At 46.2% G+C, this 22,395-nt stretch overlaps 3 protein-coding genes across 3 annotated transcripts in view; all 3 read left to right on the forward strand.

Moving 5' to 3' along the window:
• Window positions 1–12,517, forward strand: part of LOC309563478 (uncharacterized protein) — a gene marked incomplete at its 3' end in the record, with an annotated part of 79,608 nt that extends 67,091 nt beyond the window's left edge. The window contains exons 2-3 of the mRNA XM_082267871.1: window positions 11,709–11,947; window positions 12,368–12,517. Coding sequence (XP_082123997.1) covers window positions 11,858–11,947; window positions 12,368–12,517 — 240 coding nt within the window. The 5' untranslated portion in view covers window positions 11,709–11,857. The remainder of the gene's footprint in view (window positions 1–11,708; window positions 11,948–12,367) is intronic.
• Window positions 1–21,223, forward strand: part of LOC309563477 (uncharacterized protein) — a gene marked incomplete at its 5' end in the record, with an annotated part of 99,647 nt that extends 78,424 nt beyond the window's left edge. Inside the window, 3 exon segments of the mRNA XM_082267870.1 lie at window positions 14,149–14,296; window positions 19,317–20,347; window positions 20,514–21,223. Of these exon segments, the coding sequence (XP_082123996.1) occupies window positions 14,149–14,296; window positions 19,317–20,332 (1,164 nt within the window). The 3' untranslated portion in view covers window positions 20,333–20,347; window positions 20,514–21,223.
• LOC309564419 (uncharacterized protein) overlaps window positions 1–22,395 on the forward strand; it is a gene marked incomplete at its 3' end in the record, with an annotated part of 909,898 nt that overhangs the window by 440,135 nt on the left and 447,368 nt on the right.

Raw genomic sequence — 22,395 nt, forward strand, 5'->3', positions numbered from 1 at the left:
GTTGGAGTTGGGTACCTGTCAACGGGGGTGGGCAGCAGGGCATTACCAGTAGGAGAGGGGGCCCAGTTCCACATCCTTGCCCTGGGCGCTGGACAAACCTTTCCCGGCACCAAAACCAGAAGTGGTGTTCTTTGGGTCTCCTGGTGCCGGTATTTGTTCTGTGAGAAGCCGGGGCCTGGGAAAAGGGGTGGGCAGCAGGGGGGCATAGAGTGAACACAGGGCAGAATGACCTGTTCTACAGCATGCATTACCAGTAGGAGAGGGGGCCATTCCGCATCCTTGCCCTGGGTGCTAGACAAACCTTTCCCGGCACTACCTGTCAAAACCAGAAGTGGTGTTCTTTGGGTCTCCTGGTGCCGGTATTTGTTCTGTCAGAAGCTGGTTGTGATTCCTTGCGGCTTCTCATTCAGAATGTGCGAGCCACGCTATGCTTTGTGAATAGTCCCGCAACCTTGTGGGACCCGTGAGGTTTCCTAGAAGTTTGCAGATGGAGGAGAACTTCCGGTGGAATCGTCACGGTGATTCAACCGGAAGTTGGAGTTGGGTACCTGTCAAAAGGAGTGGGCAGCAGGGCATTACCAGTAGGAGAGGGGGCCCAGTTCCACATCCTTGCCCTGGGCGCTGGACAAACCTTTCCCTGCACTACCTGTCAAAACCAGAAGTGGTGTTCTTTGGGTCTCCTGGTGCCAGTATTTGTTCTGTGAGAAGCTGGGGCGGGGACAAGGGGTGGGCAGAGAATGGACACAGGGCAGAATGACCTGTTCTACGGCATGCATTACCAGTAGGAGAGGGGGCCCAGTTCCGCATTCCTTGCCCTGGGCGCTAGACAAACCTTTCCCGGCACCAAAACCAGAAGTCGTGTTCTTTGGGTCTCCTGGTGTCGGTATTTGTTCTGTGAGAAGCCAGGACAAGGGGTGGGCAGCAGGGGGGCAGAGAATGGACACAGGGCAGAAAGTCCTGTTCTACGGCATGCATTACCAGTAGGAGAGGGGGCCCAGTTCCGCATCCTTGCCCTGGGCGCTGGACAAACCTTTCCCGGCACCAAAACCAGAAGTGATGTTCTTTGGGTCTCCTGGTGCCGGTATTCTGTGTGAAGCTGGCTGTGATTCCCTGTGGCTTCTCATTCGGAATGTGTGAGCCACGCTGCCCTTTGTGAATAGTCCCACAGTTTTGTAGGACCTGTGAGGCGTCCTAGAAGTTTGCCGGTGGAGGAGAACTTCTGGTGGAATCGTCATGGTGATTCAACCGGAAGATGGAGTTGGGTACCTGTCAACGGGGGTGGGCAGCAGGGCATTACCAGTAGGAGAGGGGGCCCAGTTCCGCATCCTTGCCCTGGGCGCTAGACAAACCTTTCCCTGCACTACCTGTCAAATCCATAAGTGGTGTTCTTTGGGTCTCTTGGTGCCGGTATTTGTTCCGTCAGAAGCTGGTTGTGATTCCTTGCGGCTTCTCATTCAGAATGTGCAAGCCACGCTGCGCTTTGTGAATAGTCCCGCAACCTTGTGGGACCCGTGAGGCATCCTAGAAGTTTGCAGGTGGGGGAGAACTTCCGGTGGAATCGTCACGGTGATTCAACCGGAAGTTGGAGTTGGGTACCTGTCAACGGGAGTGGGCAGCAGGGCATTACCAGTAGGAGAGGAAAAGCAGTTCCGCATCCTTGCCCTGGGCGCTGGACAAAACTTTCCTGGCACTACCTGTCAAAACCAGAAGTGGTGTTCTTTGGGTTTCTTGGTGTCTGTATTTGTTCTGTGAGAAGCTGGGGCGGGGACAAGGGGTGGGCAGAGAATGGACACAGGGCAGAAGGTCCTGTTCTATGGAATGCATTACCAGTAGGAGAGGGGCCCAGTTCTGCATCCTTGCGCTGGGCGCTAGACAAACCTTTCCCGGCACTACCTGTCAAAACCAGAAGTGGTGTTCTTTGGGTCTCTTGGTGTCGGTATTTGTTCTGTGAGAAGCCAGGTCAAGGGGCGGGCAGAAGGGGGGCAGAGAATGGACACAGGGCAGAATGACCTGTTCTACGGCATGCATTACCAGTAGCAGAGGGGGCCCAGGTCCGCATCCTTGCCCTGGGCGCTAGACAAACCTTTCCCGGCACCAAAACCAGAAGTGGTGTTCTTTGGGTCTCCTGGTGCCGGTATTTGTTCTGTGAGAAGCTGGCTGTGATTCCTTGTGGCTTCTCATTCGGAATGTGCGAGCCACGCTGTGCTTTGTGAATAGTCCCGCAACCTTGTGGGACCTGTGAGGCGTCCTAGAAGTTTGCCGGTGGAGGAGAACTTCTGGTGGAATTGTCACGGTGATTCAACCGGAAGATGGAGTTGGGTACCTGTCAACGGGGGTGGGCAGCAGGGGAAGCTGCCCTAGGCACAGCAGGGGGGGGGGGGCAGAGAATGTATACAGGGCAGAAAGACCTGTTCTACGGCATGCATTACCAGTACGAGAGGGGGCCCAGTTCTGCATCCTTGCCCTGGGCGCTGGACAAACCTTTCCCGGCACTACCTGTCAAAACCAGAAGTGCCAAAAGTAGAAGAGGGGGGGGGGGGCATAAAGTTGGCCTTTAAGGTAAAGTTCTGCTTTAAATACCAAATTTTATTTGCAGGCTACCACCCTTTTCCATGTTCAGACTGTGGGAAACCTTTCGCTTGGAAGGAAAGTCTTGTTGGGCACCAGGAAAGGAGCCCTTTTGATGTTCAGAGTGCGGGAAATGTTTTACTCCAGAAGGAAACCTAATTAGACTTTAGAGAACATCTACCTGATGATTCGATTGACAAATGTGGGGGGGGGGGATTTAACAAGTGGAACTGTTCAGTCCATGTTTTATTCAGCAAAACAACCTACCTAAATACCAAAGAAGTTACGCAGACCAACAAAAATTTCCATGTTCAGACTGTGAGGAACATTTCTCTTGGAGAGAAAGCCTTGTTGGACACCCGGAAAGGAGCCCTTATTTGATGTTCAGGGTGTGGGAAATGTTCCAATTAGACATCAGAGAACGCTTACCTAATGATTTCATTGACAAATGTAGGGAGGGGGGGGGGGGGGACTGCGGTTAACAGGTGGGACTGTTCAGGTCCATAAAACAATTGCATGATTTAAAAAAATGTGGGGGTACATTTAAGGGGTATATTAAGCAGCAGTGATATTTTAACTACAGGTGGAGTCCATTGGACCAAGTTTCCTGCTGGCTTTATTTTCTTTTTTTTTTTATAGACATTCTGTTGGTGAGTCTCTTTACAACAGTTTCTGTCTCTCTTCCTGCCAATATGGAAACGTAGGGTTCCTCCAGAGGTTGCTAGGGGTTCCTTGAGGGTTCCTCCAGAGGTTGCTAGGGGTTCCTTGAAGGTTCCTCCAGAGGTTGCTAGGGGTTCCTTGAGGGTTCCTCCAGAGGTTGCTAGGGATTCTTCGATGGATTCCTGCAGAGGTTTCTAGGGGTTCCTTAAGGGTTCCTCCAGAGGTTGCTAGGGATTCCTTAAGGGTTCCTCCAGAGGTTGCTAGGGATTCCTTAAGGGTTTCCTCCAGAGGTTGCTAAGGTTTCCTCCAGAGGTTGCTAGGGGTTTCTTGAGGGTTCCTCCATAGATTGCTAGGGATTCCCTGAGGGTTTTCTCTAGAGGTTGCTAGGGGTTCTTTGAGGGTTCCATCAGAGGTTGCTAGGGATTCCTTGAGGGTTTCCTCCAAAGGTTGCTAGGGGTTCCTTAAGGGTTCCTTCAGAGATTGCTAGGGGTTCCTTAAGGGGTTACTCCAGAGGTTGCTAGGGATTCCTTGAGGGTTTCCTCCAGAAGCTGCTAGGGGTTCCTGGAGGGTTCCTCGAGAGGTTGCTAGGGGTTCCTTGAGGGTTCCTCCAGAGGTTGCTAGGGATTCCTTGAGGGTTTCCTCCAGAGGTTGCTAAGGGGTTCTTTGAGAGTTTCCTCCAGAGGTTGCCAAGGATACCTTGAGGGTTTCCTCCAGAGGTAGCTAGGGGTTCCTTAAGGGTTCCTCTAGAGGTTGCTAGGGATTCCTTGAGGGTTTCCTCCAGAGGTTGCCAAGGATACCTTGAGGGTTTCCTCCAGAGGTTGCTAGGGGTTCCTTGAGGGTTCCTCCAGAGGTTGCTAGGGGTTTCTTAAGGGGTTCCTCCAGAGGTTGCTAGGGGTTTCTTGAGGGTTCCTCCAGAGGTTTCTAGGGATTCCTTGAGGGTTTCCTCCAGAGGTTGCTAGGGGTTTCTTAAGGGGTTCCTCCAGAGGTTGCTAGGGGTTTCTTGAGGGTTCCTCCAGAGGTTTCTAGGGATTCCTTGAGGGTTTCCTCCAGAGGTTGCTAGGGGTTTCTTGAGGGTTCCTCTAGAGATTCCTAGGGATTCTTTGAGGGTTTCCTGCAGAGGTTGCTAGGGGTTTCTTAAGGGGTTCCTCCAGAGGTTGCTAGGGATTCCTTGAGGGTTTCCTCCAGAGGTTGCTAGGGTTTCCTCCGGAGGTTGCTAGGGTTTCCTCCGGAGGTTGCTAGGGTTTCCTCCAGAGGTTGCTAGGGTTTCCTCCGGAGGTTGCTAGGGTTTCCTCTGGAGGTTGCTAGGGTTTCCTCTGGAGGTTGCTAGGGTTTCCTCCGGAGGTTGCTAGGGTTTCCTCCAGGGGTTGCTAGGGTTTCCTCCACAGGTTGCTAGGGGTTCATTAAGGTTTCCTCCAGAGGTTGCTAGGGATTCCTTGAGGGTTTCCTTTCAGAGGTTGCTTGGGGTTCTTTGAGGGTTCCTCCAGAGGTTGCTAGGGATTCTTTGATGGATTCCTGCAGAGGTTGCTAGGGGTTCCTTAAGGGTTCCTCCAGAGGTTGCTAGGGATTCCTTGAGGGTTCCTCCAGAGGTTGCTAGGGGTTCCTTAAGTGTTTCCTCCAGAGGTTGCTGAGGTTGCTAGGGGTTTCTTGAGGGTTCCTTCATAGATTGCTAGGGATTCCCTGAGGGTTTTCTCTAGAGGTTGCTAGGGGTTCTTTGAGGGTTCCATCAGAGGTTGCTAGGGATTCCTTGAGGGTTTCCTCCAGAGGTTGCTAGGGGTTCCTTAAGAGGTTACTCCAGAGGTTGCTAGGGATTCCTTGAGGGTTTTCTCCAGAGGTAGCTAGGGGTTCCTTAAGGGTTCCTCTAGAGATTCCTAGGGATTCTTTGAGGGTTTCCTCCAGAGGTTGCTAGGGGTTTCTTAAGGGGTTCCTCCAGAGGTTGCTAGGGATTCCTTGAGGGTTTCCTCCAGAGGTTGCTAGGGTTTCCTCCGGAGGTTGCTAGGGTTTCCTCCACAGGTTGCTAGGGTTTCCTCCACAGGTTGCTAGGGTTTCCTCCACAGGTTGCTAGGGGTTCATTAAGGGTTCCTCCAGAGGTTGCTAGGGATTCCTTGAGGGTTTCCTCCAGAGGTTTCTGGGGATTCCTTGAGTCAGAGGTTGCTTGGGGTTCTTTGAGGGTTCCTCCAGAGGTTGCTAGGGATTCTTCGATGGATTCCTGCAGAGGTTGCTAGGGGTTCCTTAAGGGTTCCTCCAGAGGTTGCTAGGGATTCCTTGAGGGTTCCTCCAGAGGTTGCTAGGGGTTCCTTAAGGGTTTCCTCCAGAGGTTGCTAAGGTTTCCTCCAGAGGTTGCTAGGGGTTTCTTGAGGGTTCCTCCATAGATTGCTAGGGATTCCCTGAGGGTTTTCTCTAGAGGTTGCTAGGGGTTCTTTGAGGGTTCCATCAGAGGTTGCTAGGGATTCCTTGAGGGTTTCCTCCAGAGGTTGCTAGGGGTTCCTTAAGGGTTCCTTCAGAGATTGCTAGGGGTTCCTTAAGGGGTTACTCCAGAGGTTGCTAGGGATTCCTTGAGGGTTTTCTCCAGAGGTTGCTAGGGTTTCCTCCAGAAGCTGCTAGGGGTTCCTGGAGGGTTCCTCGAGAGGTTGCTAGGGGTTCCTTAAGGGTTCCTTGAGAGGTTGCTAGGGATTCCTTGAGGGTTTCCTCCAGAGGTTGCTAGGGGTTCCTTGAGGGTTCCTCCAGAGGTTGCTAGGGATTCCTTGAGGGTTTCCTCCAGAGGTTGCTAAGGGGTTCTTTGAGGGTTTCCTCCAGAGGTTGCCAAGGATACCTTGAGGGTTTCCTCCAGAGGTAGCTAGGGGTTCCTTGAGGGTTCCTCTAGAGATTCCTAGGGATTCTTTGAGGGTTTCCTCCAGAGGTTGCTAGGGGTTTCTTAAGGGGTTCCTCCAGAGGTTGCTAGGGGTTTCTTGAGGGTTTGCTCCAGAGGTTGCTAGGGGTTTCTTGAGGGTTCCTCTAGAGATTCCTAGGGATTCTTTGAGGGTTTCCTCCAGAGGTTGCTAGGGGTTTCTTAAGGGGTTCCTCCAGAGGTTGCTAGGGGTTTCTTAAGGGGTTCCTCCAGAGGTTGCTAGGGAATCTTTGAGGGTTCCTCCAGAGGTTGCTAGGGATTCCTTGAGGGTTCCTTCCAGAGGTGTCTAGGGTTTTCTTGAGGGTTCCTCCAGAGGTTGCTAGGGATTCCTTGAGCAGTAATAAGCAATTACTACCTCTCAGATAAGTTCCCACTGACACCATTGATCTTTTAAGCTATCTGTAAGGGGGTCATTCTTCTCAGTGACCATCACACCAATATATCATGAGTTGTAGATATAGACCGGAAAGGTGTTTCAAGGGTTCCTCTGTGTCCAAAAGGTTGAGAGAGGATTTGCTATGGTCTAGGGCAGGGGTCTCCAAACTTTCTAAAAACAAAGGGTCAGTTTATTGACCGTCAGGCTTTGAGGGGTCCAAACTGTGGCCTGTGAGAGTAGAAAATGCCCAGACATCAATAGGCGTAAACAATGGCTCCTATTTTATTAACCAGCTCTAGTTCCTCACTACACAAAGATTTATTGACATTCCATGTTGTTTTTGAGGCCAAGCACACCTTTTTTACTGATTTAAAATGCCTCACTTTTGGTATTCATGAGAATAGTGTCCCATCATTGGTGTCAGTGGGAGGAATAGTGCCCCATCATTGGTGTCAGTGGGAGGAATAGTGTCCCATCATTGGTGTCAGTGGGAGGAATAGTGCCCCATCATTGGTGTCAGTGGGAGGAATAGTGTCCCATCATTGGTGTCAGTGGGAGGAATAGTGTCCCATCATTGGTGTCAGTGGTAGGAATAGTGTCCCATCATTGGTGTCAGTGGGAGGAATATTGCCCCATCATTGGTGTCAGTGGGAGGAATAGTGCCCCATCATTTGTGTCATTGAAAGGAATAATGCCCCATCATTGGTGCCAGTGGGAGGAATAGTGTCCCAATGTTGGTATCGGTGGCAGGAATTATGCCCCACTGTGGTTGTCAGTAGAAGGAATAGTGACCTAGGGGCCAGTTAGAGGCAAGCAAAGGGCCACATCCGGAGCCGCAGTGTGGAGACCAGTGTTCTAGGGGCAGGATAGACCCAAGTGGTGTGACTACAAGCCACAAAATATTGAGTGTTGAGTCAAAATCTACGACTTTTTTTTGAGTTTGGTGTGATAATTCTAGGCCTGATTGTCCATGTAGAACCCGTCTAGTGCTGTTGTCCTTCCAGAATGTAATCCAAACATGGCAATTGTTGAAATACACAGCAACACACGGGCAACTGTGAGAAGGAAGTGGGCAACAAAGAAGGGTAACACACTGGCTATCATGACCAGACATGGACAACCCTACCTACCCATACAAGGGCCAAAAACAAGCAATGGCAGGAAAACTTAGGCAAGAAAAATGGCGGAACATTTAATCTAATCATAATCTGTCTTCTACCATTGAACCTTTTAATAAGTTGCTATTGGCTGCTGCACGTCAGAGTTTGTTTTTCATTGTTTTTTTTATTGAAGAAGCTGGATTTTCATTGGTCCAGCCAATGTATGATAAATGTGATGTATATTTTTAGTTCGGTTGTACAAGATTTGATTTAAATTCAATCTTCATTTTATTGTATGTTGATCAGTTGTTCCGATTTTCTAAAATAAATAGTGACGTTCTACACTTATTCTGGTCTGAGTCTGTTTTTTTTTTTTTTTTTAGAAGTGCCCATAATTCATAGATGACTGGTGATGGGAATGTGCTCAGTTCATAGATGGTCGTCCATGTGTGTTCATAGATGGTCATCCATTGGCTTTCATGGATGGTCATCCATTGGCGTTCATGGATGGTCGTCCATTGACGTTCATGGATGGTCGTCCATTGGCGTGCATGGTTGGTCATCCACTGACGTTTATGGATGGTTGTCCATTGGCGTTCATGGATGGTTGTCCATTGGCGTTCATGGATGGTCGTCCATTGGCGTGCATGGTTGGTCGTCCACTGGCGTGTATGGATGGTTGTCCACTGGTGTGCATGGATGGCTGTCCATTGGCGTGCATGGATATTTGTCCATTGGCGTTCATGGATGGTCGTCCATTGGCTGTCATGGAAGGTCGTCCATTGGCGTTCATGGATGGTCGTCCACTGGCGTGTATGGATGGTCATCTATTGGCTTTCATGGATGGTCATCCATTGGCGTTTATGGATGGTCGTCCATTAGCGTTCATGGATGGTCGTCCATTGGCGTTCATGGATGGTCGTCCATTGGCGTGCATGGTTGGTCGTCCACTGGCGTGTATGGATGGTCGTCCACTGGCTTGCATGGATGGTCGTCCATTGGCGTGCATGGATGTTTGTCCATTGGCTGTCATGGAAGGTCGTCCATTTGCGTTCATGGATGGTCGTCCATTGGCGTGGATAAAGTAAAAATGAAAATAAAAATAAACTGAAGACAAGCAGACTAAGGACATGGATTACTGGAACCATCTCCTGTGGTCTGATGAGACCAAGATAACCTTATTTGGTTCAGAGGTGTCAAGCGTGTGTAGCGGCAACCAGGTGAGGAGTACAAAGACAAGTGTGTCTTGCCTACAGTCAAGCATGGTGGTGGGAGTGTCATGGTCTGGGGCTGCATGAGTGCTGCCGGCACTGGGGAGCTACAGTTCATTGAGAGAACCATGAATGCCAACATGTACTGTGACATACTGAAATAGAGCATGATCCCCTCCCTTTGGAGACTGGGCCGCAGGGCAGTATTCCAACATGATAACGACCCCAAACCCACCTCCAAGATGACCATTGCCTTACTAAAGAAGCTGAGGGTAAAGGTGATGGACTGGCCAAGCATGTCTCCAGACCTAAACCCTATTGAGCATCTGTGGGACATCCTCAAACGGAAGGTGGAGGAGCGCAAGGTCTCTAACATCCACCAGCTCTGTGATGTCATCATGGAGGAGGGGAAGAGGACTCCAGTGGTAACCTGTGAAGCTCTGGTGAACTCCATGCCCAAGAGGGTTAAGGCAGTGCTGGAAAATAATGGTGGCCACACAAAATATTGACACTTTGGGACCAATTTGGACATTGTCACTTAGGGGTGTACTCACTTTTGTTGCCAGAGGTTTAGACATTAATGGCTGTGTGTTGAGTTATTTTGAGGGGACGGAAAATTTACACTGTTATACAAGCTGTACACTCACTACTTTACATTGTAGCAAAGTGTCATTTCTTTAGTGTTGTCATATGAGAAGATATAATAAAATATTTACAAAAATGTGAGGGGTGTACTTACTTTTGTGAGATACTGTATATAGTATTTTTTTTCCAAAGTGATAATATAAAAAATTTCCTTACACTTTCTTCACAAACCATTTTATAGTTGTTTTTCATTTTAAGTTATTTATTCTTTAGTTTCATATTTTTTTCCCTTTATTATAAATATAAAACACAATACAGTTATTTTTATTTCATATCTTTATTGTTGTGGTTTTAAGTGTTAAAAAAAATGAAGGCTGACGTTTGTATATACGCTCCACAAGAGAGGGAGCGAGAAGGCGATACGAGGTCATGGAAAGTAATGACCGATAAAGACAGGAAGTGACATAAACAGGAAATTATATAGGACGCAGACAGGAAGTTCCGGGTCAAAGGTGAATCAGGAGGAATATGGAGACATTGCTGGAACTGGCAGCAGAGGAGGTAATAAGATATTATTTTATATTTACACCCAGTAACCCCCCCCCCGTCCCCCTGTCATGTTCCGTCCTCGTCCTCCATAGTCACTGTGACGTCTTTTATCTCCAGCAGATGATGTTAAACACTTAAACTCTCCTAAATATAGAACCATTTATGCAACTGTCCATCCAGAGCCTCTGGTTTATAGACCGGATACATCCTAAATATAGAACCATTTATCCAACTGTCCATCCAGAGCCTCTGGTTTATAGGCCAGATACATCCTAAATATAGAACCATTTATCCAACTGTCCATCCAGAGCCTCTGGTTTATAGACTGGATACATCCTAAATATAGAACCATTTATCCAACTGTCCATCCAGATCCTCTGGTTTATAGACCAGATACATCCTAAATATAGAACCATTTATCCAACTGTCCATCCAGAGCCTCTGGTTTATAGACCAGATACATCCTAAATATAGAACCATTTATCCAACTATCCATCCAGAGCCTCTGGTTTATAGACCGGATACATCCTAAATATAGAATCATTTATCCATCTGTCCATCCAGAGCCTCTGGTTTATAGACCGGATACATCCTAAATATAGAACCATTTATCCAACTATCCATCCAGAGCCTCTGGTTTATAGACCGGATACATCCTAAATATAGAATCATTTATCCATCTGTCCATCCAGAGCCTCTGGTTTATAGACCGGATACATCCTAAATATAGAACCATTTATCCAACTGTCCATCCAGAGCCTCTGGTTTATAGACCAGATACATCCTAAATATAGAACCATTTATCCAACTGTCCATCCGGAGCCTCTGGTTTATAGACCGGATACATCCTAAATATAGAACCATTTATCCAACTGTCCATCCAGAGCCTCTGGTTTATAGACCAGATACATCCTAAATATAGAGCCATTTATCCAACTGTCCATCCAGAGCCTCTGGTTTATAGACCGGATACATCCTAAATATAGAGCCATTTATCCAACTGTCCATCCAGATCCTCTGGTTTATAGACCGGATACATCCTAAATACAGAGCCATTTGTCTCCGGGTTCTTCCCTCTCATCCCTGTGATGACCCCATGGTTTCTCCAGAGTTGGATCTACAGAGCAACAAGATCAAAAAAGTCCACAGTCCAAGCTCATCTCCCGACTGCCTCTGGTTTGAAATCGAATCTGTTAGTTCCTCTTATCTTCTCAGTTGTCTCTCTCTTCGGACTGATGTATGGACAACCATAAAAATTGTACTATTTACCTATCCAAAGTCTTATACTGCACCAAACCCTTGATCCACCCATACTAAAAAGTGTCCCTTTGTCTCGACTCAGGGGACATAGAAGTTCTAATGAAGGCAGCAGAAGGAATGAACGTCCCTACAGTACATAGAATAAGGGATAAATCTCCTGAGTTTTGTGATTTGATGGAAGTGATCCTACAATTCTGTACCTCACAGTATGTTAGTGGGGGATTGTTGGTTGCCTATGGCTTCTCACCAGATCTTGACTGGTTGTCCTGTCTCTGTCATGGGATCCTGAGCACCAATCACAGCACGGATGCCCCCAGACCTATTTTGGTGGGGTTGACTGCCAGGGTGACATCGATGTGCACAGTACATGCAGTGTCCAGTGACCCCAATAGGACGGAGATCACAATATAGACATTCCCGGCCACTGTTCACACAGAACAATGTCATGTCTACATATCCTCCATGGTCAGTACTATTTAGTAAACATGTATTCTCTGCAATCCAATATTTCCCAGGTCGTTCTCTACAAAGTCTATCTGGAGCCCAAACAACTTGCAACAGAAATAAATATTCTTCATCTCAGTCTAGTGCCAATAATGATCAATTTATTATTCATTCACTGAGAGGTTTGTCCTGTTTAGATCACACAACTGAGTCAATAAGCATGGACAAAGCCCCACCAGAAAGCTGTCCCCGTCCTCTGTATTCCCGGGATTCCACACAGGAAGATCACACCCTCCCCCACCATCATCAGGTAGATGGATCCAGTAATGGGAACCCACCAGAGAGACGTCCCCATCCTCTGTATTCCCGGGATTCCACACAGGAAGGTCACACCATCTCTCGCCATCATCAGGTAGATGGTTCCAGTAATTGGAACCCACCAGAGAGATGTCCCCGTCCTCTGTATTCCCAGGATTCCACACAGGAAGGTCACACCATCCCTCGCCATCATCAGGTAGATGGTTCCAGTAATTGGAACCCACCAGAGAGATGTCCCCGTCCTCTGTATTCCCGGGATTCCACACAGGAAGGTCACACCATCCCCCACCATCATCAGGTAGGTGGGGTTAAGCTGTGGACCTCAAAATGTCTTCTGACTAATGAGGTGACATTGCCCTGTGTCATCTCTTGCTTCTTTTAACAAATGTATTCTATCATCTTTGGGGTTTAGGGTGAAGAACTGAAAGACCTCAACATCAAGGTTAAAGAAGAAGAAGAAGAGAGGTTGGTGAGTGGAGATCAGCAGTCTATGGAGGAGGGGGAGATGATTATGGAAAGTAAACAGGAGGAATCTTCTCTACATATGGACACAAGTAAGTAATAAACACTAAATGTAGAAACATTTTACTTTAAGACCGCATTCACATTGATCCGACTTGGACCGCGACTTGTCAGCCTGACAAGTTGCGGTCCGTCACGCTCCCATAGTGTAGTACAGGAACCGTTCTAATAGGAGCGACACAAGTCGCTCCGACTTAGAAAAAGGTTCCTGTACTACTTGGGGGCGACCTGGAGGCGACTTGCATAGACATTCATTATATGAAGTCCGTGCAAGTCGCCCCGAAGTCGCACTGCACGCGACTTCACAGGTCGCCCCCTAAGTCGGAGCGACGTAGTGTGAACCGAGCCTTAGGTGTATAAAGTATGTATTTACATTGTCACATGGGTTACAAAGAGACAAATGTCCATCTAGTGCACTCAACAAAATGTTCTCAAACAATGTATTCAGTCAGTGTGTGTGTTTCCTACAGATGGATCCAGTAATGGGAACCCACCAGAGAGATGTCCCCGTCCTCTGTATTCCCGGGATTCCACACAGGAAGGTCACACCATCCCTCGCCATCATCAGGTAGGTTGGGTTAAGCTTTGGACCTAAAAATGTCTTCTGACTAATGAAGTGACATTGCTCTGTGTCATCGCTTGCTTCTTTTAACCACTTGCCGACTGCCGTCAGTATATTTACTGCGGCAGTCAGCCCCTCACAGGCAAAGCGACGTAGGTCTACGTCGCTAGCATGTGAGGCTCTGGGGAGCGAGCGCGCGCTCCCGCTCGGTCACGGACCCCCCCCCACGCTTGTGCCCGGTGGACCCGATGTCCGCCGGTCACTCGCGATCGTCTGTTAGAGCGGGAGAAAGGCAGGCGGCTAATGTAAACACAGTCGCCTGTCAGTCTCCCCTGTGTAAGAATGGAGATCACACGGTTCTGCTATGTAGGACCGTTGATCACTGTTCTTACACATCAAGCCACAGCCAATCACAGTTAGAAACACGCCCCTAGGGACACACTTAACCCCTCCCTCTCCAATAAAGTTAACCCCTTCCCTCCCAGTGTCATTTTTACAGCATATGTATAGCACTGATTATTGTAGTAATGTCACTGGTAACCCCAAAAGTGTCAAAAATGTCAGTCAAGGGTCCGATCTGTCGGCCGCAATGTCGCAGTCCCGCAAAAAAAATCGCAGATCGCCGCCATTACGTGTTAAAAAAAAAACAACAAAATCTTTCCCTTTGTTAGTAAACGCAATAACTTTTGCGCAAACCAATCAAAATACGCTTTTTGCAATTTTTTTTTACCAAACATATGTAGCAGAAAACAAATTGGCCTAAAATGTTAAAAAATTTAGATTTTTAAATTTTTTTTTGGGGAATTTCATATAAAAAATTTGAAAAATATTGTTATTTTTGAAAAATTTTTGCAAAATTTTCGCTCTTTTTTTGTTTATAGCGCATGATCAAAAAAATCGCACAGGTGATCAAATACCACCAAAAGAAAGCTCTGTTTGTGGGAAAAAAAGGACGTCAAATTCGTTTAGATACAGCGTTGCACGACCGCGCAATTGTCCGTTAAAGTCACGCAGTGCCGAATCGCAAAATAGGCCCTGGTCAGGAATGGGGTAAAATCTTCCGGGGCTTAAGTGGTTAACAAATGTATTCAATCATCTTTGGGGTTCAGGGTAAAGAACTGAAAGACCTCAACATCAAGATTAAAGAGGAAGAAGAAGAAGAAGAGACGTTGGTGAGTGGAGATCGGCAGTCTATGGAGGAGGGGGAGATGACAATCAAAAGTGAACAGGAGGAATCTTCACTTTATATCGACACACGTAAGTAATAAACACACAAGTAGTCCCCATTTTCATTGAACTTCTATGAGTATAGAATATGTTTTTTCCTGGTACAGTCCAGGACACAGGCCGAGTCTTCGATGATTGGGTTCTATGTTCCTACCCTCAGGGGATTGGATACGTTGGAAAGCAGAACTTTTAGAACCTCAAATAACTCTCCCTCCCGCTCTTAGCAATCCTACGTTTTTTTGCTAGGTGATGGAGGTCTCCTCCTTACTGGAGGGGAAAAATGGCATTTGATGGAATTTCCCTTTCTGGATTCCCGGTCGTGCAATAGTCATGAGTCCGCACGTCTGTTGGTTGAGGACGAGCTTGGCAGCCATCTTTACTAAAGGCATACACCATACATAGAACCAACTGTAGAACCGTTGCCTGCTTAAAGTGGTTGTAAACCTCAGACATGAAATCTAAACAATCCATATCCCTCTATAGTGTGTAATTAGTCCTGAGCACTGAGCATCATTTCTGTGTGCCACCTTCTTCCTCTTCCTCTGTTACTACAGGGATCCTCAAACTACGGCCCTCCAGCTGTTGAGGAACGACACATCCCATGAGGCATTGTAAAAGTCTGACATTCACAGACATGACTAGGCATGATGGGAATTGTAGCAGAGCTTCGCAAACATATTTTGTCCTAGATCAGACTTTCTCAACCATTTCAACACAGGGGAACCCTTGGAATAATTTTCTGGTCTCGGGGAACCCCTGCTAAAAATTAAAAATCTACAACTCATAACACAATAGTGTGACAGTCAGTGGCAAGAATGCTCCTTACTCTTGTCATCATTGGGAAGAATTACCCCCTTACAGATTGCTAAAAGGAACAATGGTGTCATTGGGAACTTATCTGAGAGGCAGAAATTCCTTTCCTTCAAAGAACCCCTAGCAACCTCTGGAGGAACCCTTAAGGAACCCCTAGCAAACTCTGGAGGAAACCCTAGCAACCTCTGGAGGAAACCCTCAAGGAATCCCTAGCAACCTCTGGAGGAACCCTTAAGGAACCCCTAGCAACCTCTGGAGAAAACCCTCAAGGAATCCCTAGCAACCTCTGGAGGAACCCTTAAGGAACCCCTAGCAGTCTCTGGAGGAAACCCTCAAGGAATCCCTAGCAACCTCTGAGGAACCCTTAAGGAACCCCTAGCAACCTCTGGAGGAAACCCTAGCAACCTCTGGAGGAAACCCTAGCAACCTCTCGAGGAAACCCTTAAGGAATCCCTAGCAACCTCTGGAGGAACCCTTAAGAAACCCCTAGCAACCTCTGGAGGAAACCCTACCAACCTCTGGAGGAAACCCTCAAGGAATCCCTAGCAACCTCTGGAGGAACCCTTAAGGAACCCCTAGCAAACTCTGGAGGAAACTCTAGCAACCTCTGGAGGAAACCCTCAAGGAATCCCTAGCAACCTCTGGAGGAACCCTTAAGGAACCCCTAGCAACCTCTGGAGAAAACCCTCAAATAATCCCTAGCAACCTCTGGAGGAAACCCTATCAACCTCTGGAAGAAACCCTCAAGGAATCCCTAGAAACCTCAGGAGGAACCCTGGTTGAGAAACCCTGTCCTAGATCAACACTTACACAAACACCATGCCATGAGAATCCTTGCTACCACATACATGTACGGTGTACAGACCCCCACACTGGCAGCATGGTTCCCCAATATTCTAATATGTGCAGCGGGGGCTGGAGGAGTGGCCAGGATGTTTGGCACCTTTTCATTTTTTGCTGAATAGCGAACCTACTCTTTAAGCTGAAACCGGCATCCTGTACTTTTTCCGAGATCAGCAGTTTCTCCAGTAGCAACAGCGTCCTCAGTGACCACCTTTATGAGTCCTCAGGCTCTTCGTGAGTTCCTTGTCCTCAGGATCTCCAACAGCGGAGTCAGCACTGGTACTCCATAAAGAAATCCAGATTGGATTTAACTTTGAGTATACCAATGATAACCCTGTCAGAATGTTTATACTGCTCTGAATATAACAGTGTCTATTTATGTCAATAAGCAAAGATCTGTGCGGAAGGAGAATCTCAACTTATTTCCATAAATCAATATGTAGCGAATTCTTTTTATTGATTCATTTCTTTTTAAAAGCATATACCAATCTTAGTGAAAACAGTCTACAGTATGGAAAATATGAAATATTTATTCACGAGACATGTATTCACGATAAATGATCAAACTTGAGATGACACAAAAAGAGAACTTTACATAAAATATGAACTTCAAACAATGAATGCAATGTGATTTGTAGCTCAATAATGAAAGTAAAAATAAAGCAAGATTACATTTTCTCCAGGTATAGTATAAACCATAAATTAATGTTCTATATAATCAGACCACAATTGTCTGCGCAATGCACAGCCTGATAGTCACTCCACTGCAGATGAAGCGAGAATAGGCTATGCAAAACGAGAGACTAATACGCCAATATGCGCTAAATCTGATATTAATAAAAATGTATAAAAAGCAAAATTCATCTCTTAGAGAAAAATCTACATATGGTTAATACGGCTGGGATTGTAATCTTGTTACCCTTTAATATGCAATGTAAAACATTTAAGGAAGAAAATAAATGATATTGAATAATAATCAAACAAACAGCAAGGCATATTTACCATATTTAAAATTGCTGCTAGCTTAGAATGGTCGTTACCAGAGTCCTTAAGATGGCTGTCTTTCCAAGATGGTGGCCAGGTAGGGAGGAGTTTCGTTTGGCGTCCCTCAAAGTTTCAGATACATGATGGAGCAAAATGGAGTCTGTATAGATGAGTCTATGCATAGCTGTAGTAGCGTGTGTATTGTATGTGTGATGTATGTTGGGCAAATGTCATGTGTGTCTCTCTCTCATCTGAGTTTTCCTTTTTATATGGTATAGAACAAAGGACTATTAAAATTACCATAAGCTAAACCCAGAAGGAGTGACATTATCCTCATTGGCTGGGACATCTTATTCATTAACTGGTGATGTCATTGGGTGACACCTCTTGGTTGACCAGTATATTGAATATTAAAAGTAAATGATTTCTCCATTTAAGACTATCATAAAACAACATAATAATTTATCCATACTCTCATCTATCACATGTCCATTTAATATCCACCTTGTATCTAAATAAAGATTAAATCTGGCAACACCATTTTAATATTTAATATATCTTATTTAATATATATATATATCTATATATATTGGAAATGACTTTTTAACCTAAGACTTCAATTAGTAGTAGTCAGTCACCAGAGATGGCAGTATTGTATTGCTCTTAGGTTCAGTATAACAGCATTATTTGCCTACAAATAAACTTTGAACCTTATATTGACAAAGAGCTTACCATCTCAGACTTTCTAGAATCTAGCAAGGTTAGAAAAGTTTTATGATGCTTTCTACAACTTACAATTTACAAATGTTTACTGAAGCCTCTCTTGACATACAGAGATGAGTCATCATATCAGTTAAACTTTCTTTTAGCAAGGATGAAACAATTATAATATATAACGGTTTTCTACATATCTATGTATGTTAGTTATATATATATTTCATTGTTAATATTCTATTACATATAAGATTATAATGTATCTGTAAATCTTATTTTTAAATGGGTTTAAGCACAGAAAATACTGACTAATGTTTATGGTTATCACACAAAGTTAAGATTACCTTGGAATAGCGTCTTAGACTTTATCTTAAAGAAAGTTACACAGACTATTTATTTATTACCTTAGGTCAACACAGCATGTTTGGGGTAAACCTGTTGAGTAGGCACTTTTTGTTAAAGGATATTTAACCTTTCAGTAACCTAACAAAAATGGATGTCATTGCTTCATATTTCTATATAGAACAAAATATGACATTTTATTTCTTTTTTTTTTTAAATGTAACCTCCCCAAATAAGCCTGACAACCCCCACACACAATAATATCCAAATTGTATAAAAATTCACATTTTTTTTGAATATACACTATAATGTCAAAATTGGGACACCTGCCTTTACCCGCACATGAACTTCAATGGCATCCCAATCTTAGTCCGTAGGGTTCAATATTGAGTTGGCCCACCCTTTGCAGCTATAACAGCTTCTACTTTTCTGGGAAGGCTGTCCATAAGGTTTAGGAGTGTGTCTATGGGAATGTTTGACCATTCTTCCAGAAGCGCATTTGTGAGGTCAGGCGCTGATGTTGGATAAGAAGGCCTGGCTCACAGTCTCTGCTCTAATTCATCCCAAGGGTGTTCTTTTGGGTTGAGGTCAGGACTCTGTGCAGGCCAGTCAAGTTCCTCCACCCCAAACTCACTCATCCATGTTTTTATGGACCTTGCTTTGTGCACTGGTGTGCAGTCATGTTGGAACAGGAAGGGACCATCCCCAAACTGTTCCCACAAAGTTGGGAGCTCAATATTGTCCAAAATGTCTTTGGTGGAGGGGGGATTATGGTGTGGGGTTGTTTTTCAGGGGTTGGGCTTGGCCCCTTAGTTCCAGTGAAGGGAACTCTTAAGGCGTCAGCATATCAAGACATTTCGGACAATTTCATGCTTCCAACTTTGTGGGAACAGTTTGGGGATGGCCCCTTCCTGTTCCAACATGACTGCGCACCAGTGCACAAAGCAAGGCCCATAAAGACATGGATGAGTTTGGGGTGGAGGAACTTGACTGGCCCTGACCTCAACCCCATAGAACACCTTTGGGATGAATTAGAGTGCAGACTGCGAGCCAGGCCTTCCTGCCCAACAACAGTGCCTGACCTCACAGATGCGCTTCTGGAAGAATGGTGAAACATTCTCATAGACACACTCCTAAACCTTGTGGACAGCCTTCCCAGTAGAGTTGTAGCTGTTATAGCTGCAAAGGGTGGGCCAACTCAATATTGAACCCTACGGACTAAGACTGGGATGCCATTGAAGTCCATGTGCGGATAACGGCAGGCGTCCCGATCCTCTCGGTAATATAGTGTGCGTTTTCTGAATGTACACCATGAAGAATATTGATAACGTATTTCGAAATGATTCTCCAACAGGTGGACGTTATGGCGGGAATATTTCTGAGGATGGTCCTAGTTTACCTTCAGGACGTAATCCAGATAATAACAACGCACAACACTTTCCGGGAGTGAACTTCATCATTCAGAACACACAGAGATCGATGGATCCCTCCAGTCCTCAGCAATCCTCTGATAGGTCACAAATTGTACCTCCAGATTCCAACCCAAGACCTCACAGTATGGAGAGAGCTGCAGATCCATCCAATCCCAAGAAGTCTTCCCGCCGCCCAGGAGGGAGTTCATTGTCCTGTTCGGTGTGCGGGAAAACTTTTACCAAAAACAAAGACTTTCTTAGTCACCAGACCGCTCACACAGAGGAGCGTCCTTATTCGTGTTCAAAGTGCGGGATACGTTTCGCTAAGGAGTCGCACCTTATAACACACCAGAAATTTCACATGGGCAAGCCTCCCTACTTATGTTCGGAGTGCGGGAAAAGTTTCAGCCAGAAAAATAACTTTCTTATTCACCTGAGAATTCACACAGGCGAGCGTCCTTATTCGTGTTCGGAGTGCGGGAAAGGTTTCAGCCGGATGGAAGAGCTTCAAAAACATCAGAAGGTTCACACGGGCGAACGTCCCTATAAGTGCTCAGAGTGCGGGAAGTGTTTCAGTAAGAGAGAAGGCCTTCTTTTGCACCAGAGAATTCACACGGGAGACAAACCTTATTCGTGTTCAGAGTGCGGGAAGCGTTTCGTTCTCAAACAGATCTTGCTGACCCACCAGAGAGTGCACACGGGGGTGCGTCCTTTTTCGTGCGCGGATTGCGGGAAAAGTTTCTCTATGAAACAACACTTAAATATACACCAGAGAGTCCACACGGGTGAGCATCCTTATTCCTGCCCGGAGTGCGGGAAATCTTTCACACAGCAATCAAACTTTCTTCGGCACAAGAGAACTCACACGGGCGAGCGTCCCTATTCATGTTCGGAGTGCGAGAAATCTTTCACTAATAAAAGAAGTCTTCTTAAACACCAGAGAGTTCACACAAAGTAACGTCCTTGTTCATGTTAAGAGTGCGGGAAATGTTTTGTTCAGGTAGAAAAACTTCATAAAAATCTGAAAAATCACAGGTAAATATTCCTATTGATGCTCAGAGTGCGGGAAATGTTTCAGTCACAAAGTAAGCCTCGTTACACACCAGGAAATTCACACAACATGAACAAGGTCTGCCATCTAAGAGTGCGGGAAACTTGCTGATTTGGCACCATCCACAGGCAGTGTAACTCTTCAATAAGACACAGAGGTGGTCACCTGCTGACTTGGCACCATCCACAGGCAGTGTAACTCCTCAATAAGACACAGAGGTGGTCACCTGCTGACTTGGCACCATTCCCAGGCACCGTAAGTCTTCTATAAGACACAGAGGCAGACACCTGCTGACTTGGCACCATCCACAGGCAGCGTAACTCCTCAATAAGACACAGAGGTGGTCACATTTTGACTTGGCACCATCCACAGGTAATGTAACTATTTAATAAGACACAGAGGCAGACACCTGCTGACTTGGCACCATCCACAGGCAGCGTAACTCCTCAATAAGACACAGAGGTGGTCACATTCTGACTTGGCACCATCCACAGGCAGTGTAACTCTTCAATATGACACAGAGGTGGTCACCTGCTGACTTGGCACCATCCACAAGCAGTGTAACTCTTCAGTAAGGCATAGATATGGTCACCTGCTGACCTGGCACCATCCACAGGCAGCGTAACTCTTCAATAAGGAACAGAGGTGGTCACCTTCTGACTTGGCACCATCCACAGGCAGCGTAACTCTTCAATAAGGAACAGAGGTGGTCACCTTCTGACTTGGCATCATCCACAGGCAACATAACTCCTCAATAAGACACAGAGGTGGTCACCTGCTGACTTGGCACCATCCACAAGCAGCTTAACTCTATAAAAATACACAGACATGGAATCCAGCACAATTTTCATTGATGAGCGAGTTTGGGGTGGAGGAACTTGACTGGCCTGCACAGAGTCCTGACCTCAACCCTGCTCATCCATGTCTTTATGGACCTTGCTTTGTGCACTGGTGTGCAGTCATGTTGGAACAGGAAGGGGCCATCCCCAAACTCTTCCCACAAAGTTGGGACCATGAAATTGGCCAAAATGTCTTGGTATGCTGACGCCTTATAGTAAAGGGCCCTGACCTCAACCCAATAAAACACCTTTATGGATGAATGAATTAGAGCGGAGACTGCGAGCCAGGTCGTCTCGTCCAACATTAGTGCCTGACCTCACAAATGCTCTTCTGGAAGAACGGTCAAACATTCCCATAGACACACTCCTAAACCTTGTGGACAGCCTTCCCAGAAGAGTTGAAGCTGTTATAGCTGCAAAGGGTGGGCCAACTCAATATTGAACCCTTCGGACTAAGACTGGGATGCCATTCAAGTTCATGTGTGTGTAAAGGCAGGTGTCCCAATACTTTTGGTAATATAGTGTATATAGAGCCTCCTCGGTGTGTCTTAGGGAATGTTCGGTTTCTCTCTGTGTTGGCCACGGTGCCCAGTAAGATTCTTTACCCAGTCCCCCCTTGCAATGCTCAGCTGTTACTGGGACTGTTGAGGTACTTCCCTGAGACACATTGGTAGGCCAGTGCTTAATATACATGATTACTGAAGATCACATTGTCTGAGTGTATATAGCGGCCAATGAAGAAGGGTAATGGACTGAGTATAGCAGCCAATGAAGAAGGGTAATGGACTGAGTATAGCAGCCAATGAAGAAGGGTAATGGACTGAGTATAGCAGCCAATGAAGAAGGGTAATGGACTGAGTATAGCAGCCATCGAAGAAGGGTAATGGACTGAGTATAGCAGCCAATGAAGAAGGGTAATGGACTGAGTATAGCAGCCAATGAAGAAGGGTAATGGGCTGAGTATAGCAGCCAATGAAGAAGGGTAATGGACTGAGTATAGCAGCCAATGAAGAAGTGGTAATGGACTGAGTATAGCAGCAAATGAAGAAGGGTAATGGACTGAGTATAGCGGCCAATCAAGAAGGGTAATGGACTGAGTATAGCAGCCAATGAAGAAGGGTAATGGACTGA

Source organism: Pelophylax lessonae, assembly GCF_965119305.1.
Source record: "Pelophylax lessonae genome assembly, chromosome: 9".
NCBI lineage: Eukaryota > Metazoa > Chordata > Amphibia > Anura > Ranidae > Pelophylax > Pelophylax lessonae.